Source organism: Leptosomus discolor, chromosome 7 (genome assembly GCF_034619465.1).
Source record: "Leptosomus discolor isolate bLepDis1 chromosome 7, bLepDis1.hap2, whole genome shotgun sequence".
NCBI classification, from domain to species: domain Eukaryota; kingdom Metazoa; phylum Chordata; class Aves; order Leptosomiformes; family Leptosomidae; genus Leptosomus; species Leptosomus discolor.
The window spans coordinates 43920133-43937733 of record NC_141397.1 but is presented as its reverse complement, the minus strand read 5'-3'; the positions used below and the strand labels follow the sequence as shown (position 1 = coordinate 43937733).

The 17601-nt window shown below is 35.8% G+C and overlaps 1 protein-coding gene across 3 annotated transcripts in view; it reads right to left on the bottom strand.

Annotated features, from left to right (window-relative positions):
- CLSTN2 (calsyntenin 2) overlaps window positions 1–17601 on the bottom strand; it is a 224559-nt gene that overhangs the window by 75236 nt on the left and 131722 nt on the right. For all 3 annotated transcript variants that reach the window (XM_086467855.1, XM_086467857.1, XM_086467856.1), the window contains 3 exons: window positions 13438–13633; window positions 11531–11739; window positions 6419–6568 (listed from right to left, as the gene is read on the bottom strand). In XM_086467855.1, coding sequence (XP_086323981.1) covers window positions 6419–6568; window positions 11531–11739; window positions 13438–13598 — 520 coding nt within the window. In that variant the 5' untranslated portion in view covers window positions 13599–13633. The remainder of the gene's footprint in view (window positions 1–6418; window positions 6569–11530; window positions 11740–13437; window positions 13634–17601) is intronic.

The following is a 17601-nucleotide window of genomic DNA, read 5'->3' as shown; positions in this document are numbered from 1 at the left end:
CCAGCTACGTATTGGAGGTAAGAAATTTCTCATTGAAATAATTGCCCCAGTGAAGCTCATAGAGATCTTGCAGTGAAAATTAAAAAAAAATTAAGGACTTTTCTTGTAGTTGTAAATGCATAAAGGTGAATAAGGGAGTGAACTTCCACAGAAGTATATGAAAATAAGAATCAAGCTAAATAAGGCTACAATGAATGGTTTCTTGTACCAGTTAAGATGGAAAAGACAGGCTTTAGTATTTCAATTGTAACATATATACAGAGCTGCCTAAAGAGAGGGCCAAAATGGGTTACTCTGGAATGTTCATGGTACGCAGCAAAGTAACTAGTAAAGATGCTTGTGAGTCTACCTTGAGACTGTTATTTGATATTTCCATTAACAGTCTTGGCACAAAACCAGGACTGCCAGTGACAAAACTGGAAGGCAATTCTACATTGCAAGTCAATATAGAAAGAGGATATACCAAGCACAGAATAAGATGACCTTGAGAACTGGTGTTACAGAAATATCGCTTTGTAGTAATGATAGGAAGTGCCAGTTCATGCTCAGCAAATTCACGAGTCATCACAGAAAAATGACACATGAAAAAAGAGCTGATTCCATTAAGTCAATAACAGCATATCCATGAGCCACCAGTCTGATATACCCAGGTGAAAGAAAGGTAGCCTTGGAATACAGAAACCACTGTGTTTCCAGTTAGAGGCTATGGTAATAAGAAACATGGGAACACACCTTATCTGGAGTGTTCAGAAAAGATCTATTTAGCTCTAATAAATACACAGAATTTGCTGAGGAAAGGAAAATCTTAAAAATTAGATTGAAACAGGTATGACTGTTTTCTCTAAATATGTCTGGTAGTCAAACAAAAGAAAAAATAATGCTGATATAAGTACATAAACAAGTATGAGTTTATGTAAATTTTAAGCTCAAAAATCAAAAGTACTAAGAAGTTCAATTAATTTTCCAATGCCTGAAATGGGTATTTAAAGAGTGGTTATTCTACTAAAATGGTGCCATTCAAGTTAATAGCAGAATGTAAGCATTTCATTGTGATTACCTTGTTTTAAGAATGTATGGCTAATGCATGCAGAGCAGCTCCAAGACTAGACTAGCATAAAGGCTCCCTGTTTTGCAATAAAATTCATTTTTAAAAATATGGGTAAATATCTTATAGCTAAGACAGCACAAGCATTGCATTTTAAACTCCTAGGTATGTGCACAAGAATAGAAATTGATTTACATTTAATGCAGAAAATATTTGGGACTTTAAAATTGTTCCTGAAGACTGGGAATATCATTCTCGTAAACAAGGTTTCTGTATTTGACCATCCTCCTCCAAATAACCAATTGCTTCAGTAATTATATTGTTCCTTGTTAAAAGCACTGACAGCTCAAAAGCCAACACAGTTTTGGTTTCCCTCTGTAACTGGATTTTACCAGAAAGCCCACATGAATACTATTCTAAAAATCACTCAGCATCTACTGCAAAAAGCATCTATAAAGTCTGTTGAATCAGGAGTGATCTAAGATCACTCTGCTACTAAAAGAGAAGGTCCTGCCCTTCTCTGAACAAAAGAAAGATTATATTTCAGCAGGAAAAGTGAGCTGATCTGACCAGTACTTAAGTCTCTGAATGACTATTCAACATTAAAGAGGTGGTAAGGATGTGCATTTTGGTGGTAGCAAAGCCTTAGGTCATGAGTCCTACATGCCTTAAAAAAGTAACATGCAACATCTTTGATAGATTTAATAAATATTTTTATAATTTGTTAGGTAAATAAAATAGTTTTGAAATGAAAGCTTCTGTTTAAAGTAAACACAAAGAAAGTAATTGAATTTTTAAGGAACTTTTTTTAGATGAATTTTTAAGGATCTTCTACTTTATATTGTCACCACAGTTAATTAGGTAAGCGTGCATATGGGTTCACAGGACTTGAAGATAAGTGTAGGAAATATTTTCAAATTAGTAAGCCACTTCAGGCTGTATGCTGTGAAACCCTGTCTTCTAATCAGAGTCTTAATTGTCTCTTAAACTGGAGGTTAGTGAGTGCTGCTTATGCAAGGGTCGTGTTCAGTTTGGCAGAAAAAAAATTAAGTCCTCTTTGGTTAGAGGACACAATGGGACCTAATTTCTGGACTGTTGTCTTTGCTACATACTGATCTCCAAGAAACACATTCAACCTTCCCTGTTTGTTTCAGAAAAGGCAGAGTCCTCTGATACTTTATTGGGGTATTCGGCTGGTTCAGAGCAGCTTTTTTGGTTTATGCCTTAATAACCACTTCCTGTCTGAAATCCACATTTTAGGGAATGACCTGACTTTTGGTTTAACTGCCAATAGTTAAGCAGACCTATAGCAATCTCGAAACATATTTTAAGTTTTTGGGAACGTGATTCTGCCCTTTCTTTTTTGAGGCCAAACTCCTCTTTATTTTCTCCCCATGTAGTAGTACATCATTCACCAGAAAGCTTAGTACAGGAATAATTGTTTTCAACTTTCTGCCATCTTGCATCTTTTGGCACATTGTTTTCTATTTTATTCCCATTTGTTATTCCACTAGGGGGAACAGTAACTTCTTTGGTTTTATGAAGACTATTCCCAAAAGTAGCAGAAACAAGAAAATCAATATTAATGTGCCATAAATTAAAGGAAACATGGTCTAGATTGCAGGGTTTTGACTCTTTCTTATCACCTCATGTTTTTACCGAAAATACTGTATGGCTATTTAGTACTGTACTGCCACAAGCCTGTCTACCCTGCTTTGAATAAGGCAGAAGTAACTTTACAGAAATCAATTATTTGTGATGTCAAAACTACTGTAGTGAGAAGAACCACATTGGAAGTGAATTTACAGGAAAAAGTGTAGCATCCGCTCTGTGCCTATAGAACTGAAACAAAGGCAGAGCCCTGGAGGAATGGACAAAACCCCAGGGAATGTGCTGAAGATAACAGGGTTTTTCTGAGTATGGAAACCCACTAATTTGGCTTAAAAATTTTTTAAACAGAAAATAGAATTATCTTCAGCTGCAAATCTACCTATTATGGTGTCAGAAATACTATCATCTAGCTTTACTTTATAATGTAGTCTCTCTACTTACCTGTCAGTAAGTGATCACTCCATTGTTTGAAAATCATGGAATTTAACACAGAAATAGCATGAAGAGAATTTGTAGCATAGCTGTAAATGTCAGCTGACAAAACTCACTAATGAGAATTTCCAAATAAAATAACTGATTAGGAATTAATTCAGTTCATTCATTGACATTTTTAGCTTGCTTAGAATACTAATATTTGAGTGGTCTGCTCAGAATGGTTTGTCAGTCTGGGTCAAGTTTGTTTCTAAATTAGCCTCTTAATAGAGCAGAGGCTTGTTTGTTGAAAATGCCTGTATGGGAATGCTTGCTGATTGTATATTAATGTCCATCTTCAAAGAGCAGGGAAGTAGCTCCCAGATTTAATGAAGACTTAAATGCTATTAGCCCAAGGGAATATTTTTTAAAGTTAGCACCTTGGCTCGTTGAGTCTTATTTGCTCTGCTATACATGTCAGTCATGTGGAGTTGGCCTCCAGAAACAGGAATAACTTTGTACATCATTTTGCGTAACCCTATTCTTCCCTGTCCCACTCCTGCACAATGGAGGTTATTTGAATGGTATCTGCACTGAAATTTATTGCACTGAAATTTTTAACACTGAATTTGCATTAGACTACTACAATTGCTACTCACAATAGTCACAGAAAGAACTGCACGATAGTTCAGACTACTAAAGTCAGTAACTTTTAAGAAATAACTGGCAATGCTATAAATGGAAATTCCAAGTATTTATTTGTTCAAACTAACACTGAAGAACAAGAAAATCATACCGTATTTTGGCAACTTCTATATTATAACCAAGGGCTCAGAATAATCATCTCTTCTGTCAAGCAAAACATTACTGTACCTCCCTTAGTCATCCAATCTTTTCAAATATATCAATATTTCAACGAAGATGGACCATACCTGTTGGCTGCCTCTTTGTGGATAGGTCACAGATTGACAGACACAGGGAAGAAAGAACACTATAAATATCCTCCATTCCCAGTCTCCAGATTTCCTCTTGAAGTACTGGAAGTATTATTAGTAAGTTTTGCTTATTTGTTTTTTGTTTTTTTTTTTTTTTCCCCTAGCAACAGTTACTCTTTAGAAATATTGGCTCAAAGGGGAAAACAACATCACCTATGTGATTATCTTCACCTTTTTAAAAAAAAAGTAAGCATAAAAAAATCTCATTAAGAGAAATGTAGAAATTTCTGGAAGTATTATGTTGCAGCTCATTTTCAAATTACAATTAATGACAGTAATTAAGAACTAAAGTCATATCTACACAATTGTTTATCTAAAGATCTTATACCCTAAGTAGGCAAGCAGTATCTACCTGGACTTTGTGCCATCTGACCTGGACACAACGAAGTGAAGCAGTCACATGTCTGACACACAGAAAGGTACAATTCCACATGGATGACATGGAATATGCTAGGGCACAACATATTGAGCTATTTCATATTCTTACCTTGCCTATGATAAAGACCTATCATAAAACTTTGAGATCAGAAGGGAGAAAAAATATTTCTGCCAAATTGCCACAAATAAACAAAAAGCCCAAATTCAAGCATAATGAATGCTATCAAACCATATCCTTTCCTAGCTGAGATGCTTTAGAAAAGCTGCTTTAAACTTTATGTATTGCATTCTTTTTTTGTTCTGAGCTGTTGCTTTATAGCTGTTTTCTCATCATCACACTAAAAAAACCAAACTGGCAGCCTCTCATATTACATACCTAGTGTTAACCAAATCACCAGCCACATACAGCTCTGACTTCTAGAAGAGAAGAAAATAAATTTTGCATGCATAAAGTAACTGAATAATAGTGAAAAACTGAATAATAGCAGAATTCCAGCTTTTCATTAAAAACTTAAATACCTTGTAAACACTCCACACAATCTAAGATGAACAAAGCATCCAAAAAACCCACCCAAACCCCAAACCTTATTTGAACTTGTTTCTATTACTTTTGTTGGCTACCTGGTGTCTATAACCACCTGATGGGACCAGCAATGACCATCTGTCCTATAATTGATGCTTGAACTATGAAATAAGTATGACAATATTAGACAATATAAACACATCATTGGTAAGGTATCTTTGCAAAAATTATTCAATCAATAAAATACCTAAATGAAATAACATGGAAATTAAAAATTAAACAATTGTACCCATTTTAATACAAATTCCAAGCTAATTTGGGATTTTTTAATGAGATGGCTCCATAAAATGGAAACAGAACATTTCTACAGGGTAAAAAGACCATATTGGTTTTATAGAATAAATCACAAGGTTTTGAACAAGATCAGAAAATGTGGAAATAGTTCGTAGGTATTCTAATTTTTTACTAAAAATGATCTTCAAAATACTTGGGTGAGGAACTAGTACATCCCTGAAAAATTAAAATCTTCTCTATGTGAGGACTGTGAAAACGGAATCATGATATCGAACACATTCCATTACAAGGTCCTTTAAAGCAGGGCTTCTCATTTTACAAAGAAAACCTTTTTTCCTTCTAAATGTCAGTCTTCAAATTTACCTTCAAGTACAACAGCCAAACTGATTTTTTTTTCCTTCTCAATCATTCTCTTTAAAAATTACAATTATGAAGGTCAAGTTAGTCCTGAATGACATCTGCATGATGTGGTTATATCCAGTTGGTTTGTCCCTAATCCACCTGACATTTTCATCTCAATTCCTTATAATTTGTGGCACATCTATTTTTCTAGTACACTGCCAGATGGGTTTTTCTCCATTTTTAGATAGAGTAGACCTTAGAGCCTTACCATCTTTTCTGAAAATCAATTCCTACTGAAATGTCTCAATATGAAGACAGTAATCAGGATTAAAAAATGCCTTTCGCTCCCACTGCTGGTTGAGTGTGCGTTGACTCATGCATGCACGCACATGAAAGCCAATTCTGTGCCTGGAACAAGATAATCTGAACAACTTTGGCACACAGGGGAAACCTACACTGTCATGGTGGCTCCAAAAGTTTAATTTAAAGGAGTAGTAGGAGAAAGGCAAATCGGAAGTTTTTTTTAATGTTTCGGTATATTCAGACTGAATTATAAGATAGTGTATTAGAATGGAAATTTGCCTTTTTTTCTTTCTCTAATCTATTCTTTATTCTAACTCCAGAAGAAACATGGCAACTGTAAACAAGTATGGGATTATTATCCACTTTTTAACAAGCTTAGAATAAAGTAAGCATAAGAAACAGTCATCTTTACCACTGCAAATAGCACCTTAGTTTCCTTACTGTGAGGTGGAGGAAAAACAGCAAAGAAAAGAGATTTAAACAAAAATTAAAAATATATAAACTATTAAACCTTACCTTGCCAGCCTGGTTTGCACACTGGTTTGACATTAACTCGTACTAAGACATCTTCTCTTGCATGTTTTTGCCCACAGTCAAAAGCTGTTACCATTATCTCATACTGGTGCTGTTTATCATAGTTCAGTTTCTCAGTGTTTCTGATGTTACCTATAGATTCAACATGAGATAACATTCAGAAAATACTTCCTGGCTGAGCATACACAGACTATAACATTTGGGTACTGGTTAATCCAAGTTGTTTGCGACCAGAAAGCTCTTTGAAGTACATGGGACATCCACAGGCAGGACACTTATGAGGAACAGGAAGTATTTTCTTTCAATCCAGCAGAGAAATGAAGAAGTTCTTAGGCAAATATAAGATGCTAGGGATATAATATGTGCATGCCTATATTAGAAAACTTCTGTTCAACAACACTTTCTAAAGCAAGACTGTAAGACTAATTAGCAGTTACATCTTGAAATATAAAGTATAAGCAGGTGCAATCTCATCTTCCACATCTTCCCAGAATACACTGCTTTATCACGGCTGCCACATTCCTGAGATCCACTGCTGAACGCATCCCTAGCCTGAACATCTCCTTTTTCTGTAAAGCTATTACTCTTTAGGTGAGAGAGATTTTTAGCCCTATAACACCTTTCCCTGGGTTTTAAAAATAGGAAAAGACCCTGAATCACCTTCTACCTTAGAGCACTTAGCAGTATTTGATATGACAGCACAGTTACCACATGGAAAATAAAACTCAGCAACAACAGAGACTACCTGATGAACCCGACACACATATAAAGGTGACAAATTACCTGCATGGGGAACAAAGGCATTATAACTTCCACAAGGAAAGGGAAAGATCTTTTCAGAGTATTTCCTGTAGGATTGGAGGATTATTGTGCAAAATGTTTTTGTAATTAACGAGCAGCATCTTAATTCTGTCCATTTCCACTGAAATGCACTCCTTGCTCAAACTGAAACTCGAGACTGTTTAATATGTTTCACACTTCTGATCATGGCTGTTTGTTATGCCAACTCTTTGAATGAGAAAGCTGGTTCTAGTATTAAAGAAACAAACTTACTCTGGATCAATGCTACACATAACTGCTTTCAAGCATGGATCTGCAAAATCAAGTCATTTGGGCTCAATTTGGAACAGGAAGCACCCAAATCCCAGAGTTTAGTTAAATACAGTGATTTGATTCCCATAGGTGCTGGTTAAAGTTGTTATGCATGTGGGCATGTTTTGGGTGTGGGGTTTTTGTTTGGATTTCATTCAAAAGCAGACAAATGAAACTTCTTAAATAAGTCTTTCACTAAGCCTCCATTAGTTTGACAAGTAAAGACTTTTAGCAGCCATCTCTCTCTACACACTCCTGATCTTGTCACCCAACACTTTAGACTACTACCACATAAAAGCCAACTTTAGTAGTTTAACTGAAACTAATGTAAAACTTTTCAGGTCAGGCCTGAAGAAAGGCTGCTTTTGCAATTATCACCTGGTTCAAAATTTGTAGTTTAAATAGACCCTTACAACTGCAGCTCTAAATCAGGCCCAATACCCAATTTTCTGTTACTTTTGAGTCTTTTTCCCCTCCCTTTCTGAGCAGGGCACAGAGGGGGACAAGCCTTATCACTAATTTTATGTCTCAAATGGAGAATCAGAAATATCTGATGAAGGGTAATATGGAAATATACTGTGTCCTACAGCTTCCTTGCTTCTCTCTGTCACCTCATCTTGCTAGGCATTTTCAAGTCTGTCGTGTAGATAGATCTTGCCATCACAAAAGCAACTGCAATAATGGTATCAACTACTTCGATATTTTTGGGTTAGAAATTGACAAAACAATTTAGTCTACCTATTTTACTATCTTCAGTTGCTTGACTAGTACCTGCCCAACAGGATTTAATGAAAACCTGCTACTGTATATCTAATTATTCATTTAGTATCTGCTCAGTTCTTTCCTTTCTGCATTATATTACTTCTTACACGAATCTTTATATATCCCTGTTTGGTTCTCCTTGGTGGTATTTCAGTCTATGATAAGCAGTGATAATTCTCAAGAAACCATAATTGTCTGAATCTACATTAGCAGATTACTAGAATTTGTATGGCATATTAACTGTCCTCAAAAATTTATAAATCATTACAACATATTTGCATTTCACCAAATCTGTCTTCCAAGATTTTATTTCAATATGGTCTTTTAAGATTAGTATGGACTACAAAGATTCTGACTACTAGGTGTTATTCTGAAAGGTCATTTGAATGTCTTGATGTTACTCAATATTTTATTGATTTCCTAATTATTCTATTTTTCTAATAGCTCATGCTGCTTTGTTATTGTACAATCTAATCAATAAAATTAAAAAGTAGATACAGAAGGGAAGCATTATGAATATAGACTAAAGTTTTAGAGATGACAGACTGAGAATTTCTATTTACATCTCACCCGTAAACAAAAACGTAATCAATTAAATTAAAAAAAAAAAATAATGGGAGAAGTACTTCTCTATACAGTTCACAATTACGCCATAAAATTAATTTTTTTCAGTCTTTCTAAATCTCTGCCTATTCCTGGAAACACCCAAAGCTATAACAGATTTAAAACACAAAAAACAGATAAGTGACAACAGGAACATAATAATTCCTGCCTGAGGACACATACATTTACACCTCTGTTTCTTCAGGGTCAGTTTTGGGGATAGTTTGATACAGACTTCCCACTTTTATGGCTGCCTGTCGTCTTATTTCGGAGCAGTCACAAGAACAGGGAAAGACTTGACTTAAGGCAATTCCCTCTTAAATTCCTGTGTGTATAAGAAGTATAAAACTAAATCTTGTGACTCTTACAAGAGATGGAGGCTAATGTTGTTAAATGAGTGGCCTCTGACTTCCGTCTGCTCGTAGGAGTGGCAGCTCAACATTCCCAGCTGCCAAGAGCCACCAGAAGCTGTATTTGACCACAAGTCAACTCAAGGATTAGAATTGCTTCTTGGCAAAATGGTGCACTTTTCAATAATGGAAATAAATTGTAGTTTAATAAATAAATAAATATAACATGCAAATCCTTAACTATAAAGTTTCACTACTTTTCTGACAATGAAGTTTGCATAGCTCCTAACCCACATCTCAGTGCTGCAAATTAGACTGCAATTACTGTTGGTTGTGGCAGCACTGTGCTTTTAGTGAACAAACAGATCAAAAAATATTAATTGAAATCATGACCAAGAAACTGTAAGTACTACAACCTTCTATCAATTATTCTCTGCAGGCTTTAAAGTCATGTTTAAATCAATGATTTTCTCATTGCCTTTGCTGAAAAGCAGGTCCTGAGCACATGACAAATGTAAGCAAGATTCCTGACGGCTGACATGCTTTTGCTCATGCCTCTGACTGTAAGAAACCCATGATCACTCATGAGCTAGCTGCACTGTGTGATAGGAGCTGAAAAGGCATAAGCAACAGAAATGTCTGTTCTGTATCATGCTAATCTCAGTGCATAATTTATCTATGGTATCTGTCACAAACGTGGTATGAATTATGAAACCACCTGTGTAAGTAACCACCCTCATACTGGCAAGTCAGGTGGAGCTCTGGAAAAATAATGGTTTCAAACAGACAACATTGGAAATCTCACAATTAGAAAAAAAAAGTCCATGGAGAGGAAAAACTTCTAGGGAATTGCACACGAACATCTACTTCCAAATGCCCAATTCCTGTAAAAAATCCTTTCTGCAATTGCTCTGGCAAAAGATTACTGTGCCAGCTGACCTCACTTATTTAAACACAAACATACTCATTATGATTATACCTCCTATAAAGTATACTTGCCTCCCCATGTATTATAACAAGATGGCTTTTTCCCCTAGTGTCATTTACAATTTATTGATGCTCACAGGCTATTATAATTTGATGCTAAGCTGTGCATTGTGCAAGAACTGCACAAATAAAGGTGAATAATTTTTGAATAGGGGAAAAGTTTTTTTTTAAATATGCCAACATGAAAATGACTGCTTATAGAAAAGCATGCTCCATGCATTCTTTCAATTTCCAATTTGGCCAAAAATCAGATTTAACTTCTAAAGACTATTCTCTTCCTACAAACAACATGGATTAAATGCTTTTGTAAGGAAAGATAAATCAGAGCATTGCTGGGCGTACACACAGGATGCTTGTTCTGGGGAAACAAGCTCTGTGAGTCCAGGAACTTCCATTTTGAACTTCTGCACAAGTGTGACACATGAATATCAATAACAAGGACTCCTATCTGCAAAGTGATACCAATATGGGACTAAAAGACAAGGCTACTTTTTTGTATTGCCTGAAGCAAGCAGAGAATGGGAGGGAGGATCTTCAACACATTTTTAATGCAGCCCAGCCACCTCTCCCAAACTCAGTGTCAAGTTCTGTGCTTTTCCCTGGTGAGAACTTGACTAGGAAAAGGAGGAAGCTGACAGACAGGGTCACCAAGGTCAAAAATTGCTGCATATGGAAAACTTAACATGGTTTATTATTTTTCTATAATATTATATACATTATAAAACCAACTAAAATCTAAAACCATAAAAAATTATACTGCTTCTCCAGGGCATATTTTCTTTCATACTGCAGAATAATGGATCTGCTTCAGGAAGCACCACAAATGAATAGACCTGCAGACTCATGCCCTGAAAGCTTTAACTATCAGAAAACATATCCAGAATACTGTCAATTCTACATTTAGACTCTGCTCCAGAAACTTCAGAAGAATGGGACTAGCTACAAACCAGCAAATAAACCCTATTCGGCAGGGATACATGCTGCATTGGGAAATGCTGTCACTTGGATGGGAAACTAGATCCAAGACAATTAAGAAAATGGACTGAGTGACAGAGGAACACACTGATCATCTAAAACTCGGGGTTTAATCTCCACAATAAATTACTGGGCACTTTCTGACCAAATCTTATATAAAAGAGATAGAATTTCCCAGTGTAATGGTTCCTTCATTCTGAGAGAGGAGAACAGGATTACTCTCTTGAGTTAAAACACAAGCTAGGCTATCAGCTAGTAATTACATGGTCTAAAAAATTACTGCTATCAGTCCAAGTACTTGCAATTGCTGCTTCTCCATACTCACCGTTTCTGTCAATGGCAAAAGGAACGTCAGTCGTAACAATTTCATAATTGCAGATCTGGCTATACTGTGGGGAACAGTCCTCATCTATGGCTTCTACCTGCAGAATGCTGTCATAGATCTTTCCCTCTGTCACAGTGGCTTTATACACACTCTCCTTGAAAGCTGGTGAAAACTCATTGACATCCTTTACCTGTATATGGACCACTGCCCTAAAATAGGTAAAGACAGACATCAAAGAGAAAAATCAGTTTATCATTACACATCACTAACAGTTTGTTTCAAAACACGTGAAAAGACTAACAAAGTATATATATAAAACTATGTAAACATCTGCTAAAATGAGATATTGCTGAATTTCTATGTTTAATTTGCTCGATTTAATATCTTAATGTTAACAGCTTGTAGGGAGAGGGCTTCACAGTGCTATTAAAATTGGTCTGCCTCTTAAAATGGACACCACCAGAAAGTCAATGATATCATTCCAGTGTAAAATGGGTTAATAAGCAAAAAAAGAGGGAAAGAATTACAGTAGTCTTACATATTAGCTACCTAAAAACAGTCAGTTTATGAACATTCTTCAATATTAAATAAGCCTCTTTCTGCTGATTAGAATTAGCTAATGCTTTAATTACTTACAACATTGTACGTGTAAAACTTTGATGGTCAAAAATAACAGGCCTTTAGTCTTTAATGAGAAAACTCTAAAGGCCTTCCTTTGAAAGAGTTTGCTATCTGGTTGGATAGGCAAGGTAACAGAGGGACAGAGAAATGGAGGGATTTTCTAGAACAATGGCAGAGCCAGTAGTAAATGTTGGGACCCCAGACAGCCTATCTTAACGTATGCTTTACTATACAAGAAAGTGTAACAAAGTCTGGTCCTGATGGGCCAGATTCCATTCGATCAGAATTAGATCAAAATTTTCCACAAGTGGAATATACTAGCTTGTCACTGACATATGGGGGAAAAACATCATGACATTTGATAATATGAAGCAAAAACTGTTTCTGTGACTTGATGGTTATTTGATATTGCAGGCTGTCTTCCAAATGTGTATTCTTTTTAAATATCCTGAAAAACTCCAGCATGCATTATAGAGCTAATTAAATTTTTAATTGTCGTGTATCTTGGATGAGCAAAAGGAAGAATGATTACTATTAATCATTTATTTAAATGGCTCTCAGCAAAACAAGCAATTTGTACAGCCATTATACATCTACATGTGAGTCAAATTCATCTTTAATGATGAATAGTCTGGAGCCTGTTTCATGAACTGAAGGGGAAAAAAGGCACTGTGCCACTTAAGCTAATGCAGGGAATTGGCTCCACAGTAAAAAGTACCACCTACGAACCTTCAATACCCCTTTCTTCTAGAGGATTTGAATTCCTCTGAGATTTACTGTCAAAAAGCTGAGGTCAGAAACACATTGTGCAAAGGCAACACTGCTACAGCTTTTATATATATATATGCATATACTAAAAAAAAGGTCAATTTCTCCTTTTTTTACCATTTGAAATGAGATGAACAGAGAGAAAACCTATTTAGAATTTATAAGTATCAGTTAAAAACTAGCTTCTGTGTCCTGGATGATCTGCTCAGTCAATGTATTTAATGCAAAAGAGAGAATGGAAAAGTAAACCAAAAGTGAGATGCATTTCTCCAGTTGAACAGGGAGTCAATTAAAAGCTTCAACTGAGACCACTGCAGAGGTAAAAAAAAAAAAAAAAAAAAAAAATTTCTAAAAGGAAAAAGGAATAAAAAGTGGGTGGAAAATTGCAACAATGGTTCATCTTGGTTTTATTTACTTTCTACCTGACTGTACTATAAAAATGAGCCCTTCGAAGTAGTATGCACTGTAGAGCAAATGTATACCAAAGCAAAACAAAGTTTCTCCCCATTTTCACCCACTTGTGAGATTTCTTCCAGTTTGTTCCACTTGGTCCTGATCCACAATCGTAGGCCTGGATGATGAATGTATATTCTTTCTGTAGTTCACAGTCAATAAGATTTTTTGCTCGAAGATGACCTTCTCCAGATGTCTTGTTTAGCACAACAGCTTCAAAGGGCATTTCTTGTCCATGGATTTTAAAAGCACAGATTTCACCTGTGATGAACAGTATGAAACAATCATAACCAGGGACGTCTAAGTCTCATGCACTAGAGTGACACTGGAGAAATTAGCACTCATTTGTATTTCACATGCTGTTATAGATGGGGGAAGCACAGACTCAAGCATCAGCCTATAATACATCCAAAAGGGCCACTGCCTAAGTGCTCATACAGCATGATGCAGTGAGTGCAGCTCTGGTCACGTACTTTCCTGTTCCTCTATCACTACTAAAATGTTTCTGAAAGCCCTAGAGACTATTCCCTAGATATGGTACTAACATCAATGTTAAGCTAAATTAAGATGACTGTATTTAGTTAAAGAAAATAGCAGAAAGGAAAATAGAGAATATTTTAGAGGTGGTCTTTTCCAACTGCTGTCACTCCTTCCTTGAGCCACTTGAGCTGCCAGATGGTAGCAGATGTTCAGATTTTGCAGTTTAGTTTCCTAACAGCGAAAAAACTAATGACACAGAATATGGGCACATTTAAAATATATCTTGCTTTATTTACGGACATATATCATCTTCGGAACAGAAGTAGTTTAAGGAACACAGTTGAGTGTCCCTTTTGGACATCTCAGTCATCCACTCACATTCACACACTCATATATGAATGCCGCCTTAGCAGTGACTTACTCTGCCTCCAAACTGCCTCCTAATACAACAGATTCATAGTTTCTCTCAGAGCAAAACTATGTAACAAAACAGATAATATAGCAAGGACTAAAAAAATTGATTTGGCCACAAAAGACAACATAAAAAAAAATCTTGTGAGAATATGAGTCTGGAAGGGGACAGCCTCCTGCCTCACCAGTTTCTGGTGATCCTTTTTTCTTCTCCTTCAGACTGAGGGCAAGGATATGCACACTGAATCCATTTTTAGCCACTCCAGAATCCAACTTTAAAAATTAAATATTTATATAAAGACCAATGTGGCTTAAATATTTTTATGACACATTAAACATATGCTCTTTTATGAGCAAGTCAGTCTCGGGACATGCATTATAGATTCAAAGTTGTCTCCCACTCATATAATCCTTTTCCACTTATTTCAAATTTACCGTTGCAGCCTTTTGGACATCTCCTTGCCAATCATATCTGAGTCAACTGCCAAATTCTAAATTAACTCTGAATCTATGACCTCTAATTCAAGTCTGGCTCCTCTCTCTCTCTTTTTCTATTAGAATATATTGTTTATTTTTGGAGAAGAGAATAGACAGTGACTTTATAAAACTGCTGGAGTTCATAATTCCTATTATGTGTGAGAAAGAAAAAATGGGAAAGGGGCATGTGAGGGGAGGGTGGGGATTAAGTACACTTAGAGTATAAATACAGGCTGTTTAGGCTATTCCCTCAACTACCACCACATGTGTTTCCCTTTATTGTAACGGGAGCTGCAGCTGAGCTCAGCTATATAGAGTGACATTTAGGCACACTTAACAATTGTAATCAATCCTATGAACGTCTTTACAGGAACAGCACACAGTTGTTTTAGTAATTACGAGGCACTGGGAAAATACATTAAGTATTTGTCTGGACATTTCCTTGCTCCAGACCCTCACTCAAGTGGCATGAAAGGGCAGCGCGGTTCCTAAGACAGACAAAAGATGTGCTCTTTTCCAGGCTCTCTTTTATTCACCCTTAATGAACTCAAATATTTGGGCTATAGAAGAATGAATGGATTTTACCCTGAGAATTAGACTCTGAAAAAGACTAATACTTCCCATATCCATAAAAGCAGAACTCCACAATGTTTATCAACTGTTGCACAGGAAACAAAGCAAAAGATTAAGAGAAGGCTGAAGTGAAGCAGTTTGTTCAGCTTTGATTGTGGGCACTGATCACTGAGTTTGTATCCTTGATGTTGTCACACATACCTTGGGAAAAAAATTATCCTAATTTCCCTGCAACTTCAAAATGAAACATTCATCTAAAATGATACTGTGGATTTCAGTTTTATTTTAATTGAATACAAAAATAACAGTGTAAATGTGGTAAGTCTAATGGAAAAATACTATTTTTTGTGTTCTATAACAGTAGTCCTCACAGTTTCTTAATAACAAAGTTTTCCTCAGACGCACAATCCATCAACAGAAATCATAACTTCAGTGTTTTGTGTTTATTATTTTATTGACCCACTGTTTGACTGTAAACAATACAGTATTTGCAGACATACATGCCTACTGTTCCTAAAAAAGAGAAATAGCTCATGGCAGAAAAAGAGTTCTCTAAGCCTTAATCAAAATATTTATCATTTTTTCCTCTCCTAACACAGAGGCCTGATGCAAAGCAAGCATAGCAGCACCACATTTTCTAATTAGTTCTCAGCAAATATTTTAAAGTCTCTATATCCTGCTCCTATGATAGACACTCCAGCTTTATATGTAAATCTAATTTTGTCTTTTATATCCCCATTTTCCAAAGATAAAATAAAGACAGACAGCTGCATGGATATGGGAAGATGTGTAAACACACCGCAAAAACCCCACGTACACTTCCAGGTTCTGGCTACAGCAATAGTTATTTCATACCTATATGAAAACAACTGTATATATTTTTTAAAACTAGATAAGAACTTTTTTAGAAGAATGTTTCTACTACTGTTTCCAAAGAAATGAGTTAACACTGTTGAGAAATGAAAACGTATAGTAATCATAATGATCCTAAAAAGGTGGCTTAATGACTATATTTGACACGGAAATAACAAAGCAGAAAATTAAATAAGGCTCATTTAGACTGAAAGATACACACATTTACAGATATATACTACTGCTACTACTAGGCATTACAAATAGCGTCTTTAAAAGAGAACAGATACTATTTTCCATCATTAAATGGAGCTACAGGGCTTTATTTAAATCCAGCTGAGCTAACCCTAGACCTACACGATGCCAACGGCAATTGTGCCAAGCTTATATTACTCATGGGGTTCTTAGATACATGTTGTTACGTAACTCCTTATTTGAGGACAAGGAGACAGGGTCTCTCTCTTATTCAGGCTCACCATCTAAGTTGCGGAACAACCACATTCAGGACCTTGGCACCACCCATCTTCCTTCTACTCTGTAAGGTTGAAATAATTAGAGTGCAAACTGGGACACTGCTGTCCTTGCAACAGACAATACAGCAAAATATTAAGCTTTTTTCTTCATTTCATTTGAATGGGTTTGGGAACAGGTGCATACAGGATTTCGTGATCATAAAAATGGTGGTGGCCTTTGTGGATGGATAAAATAGGCATAAGTTGATGATACCACATAAAAGTAGAAGCACATCCATGGAATCCTATCTCGACTGCATCCAGGGCAGAGAGAAATATCTCTTCTCCCAGGGCCAGGATGTACATCCTGAAGGTTTCCAGTTGCTACCTATAAAATCTCCTGGTTGCAGGGCTGAACTTTACTAGGATTTGATTCATATTAAGTCATGTTTTAATTAATTTCTGGACATTATGTTTTCTCTTCAGATCATTCAGAGCAGCATTAGCCATAAACACCTATTAATTTTGAAGCCTACATTATTTTAAGTCGATAGCTGTGGTAGAAATCTGTATGTTACTACTGCAGGGACCACAATCATATATTTTCCTCTTAAAAATCATAATAGCTTGGAAAAAAAGCTATTGACAGTTTATCATTTCTGAAATAACCAATAAATCTTTCCACTGTTTATAAATTGCTAAAGATGATGTTTCATATTCAGCAACATTTACATGCAAGATTAAGTCATTATAAGCCTTAATCCACAAAATTGTATTACAAATTACTGCCTTTTATATGAAAAATAAAACTCACACTTCTTTCAGTAGAAATCCCAACGTTACTCCTTTAACAACTACACAGAATTAATTTGAACTCAGTTTCAGAAGTTATTAATAAAAAATGCATACTTATTTTGCCTTTCACAGCTGCTTTCGCTTTTTCTTCAGATTTCATTACATAAAGAATACAGAAGACTTCAAGTG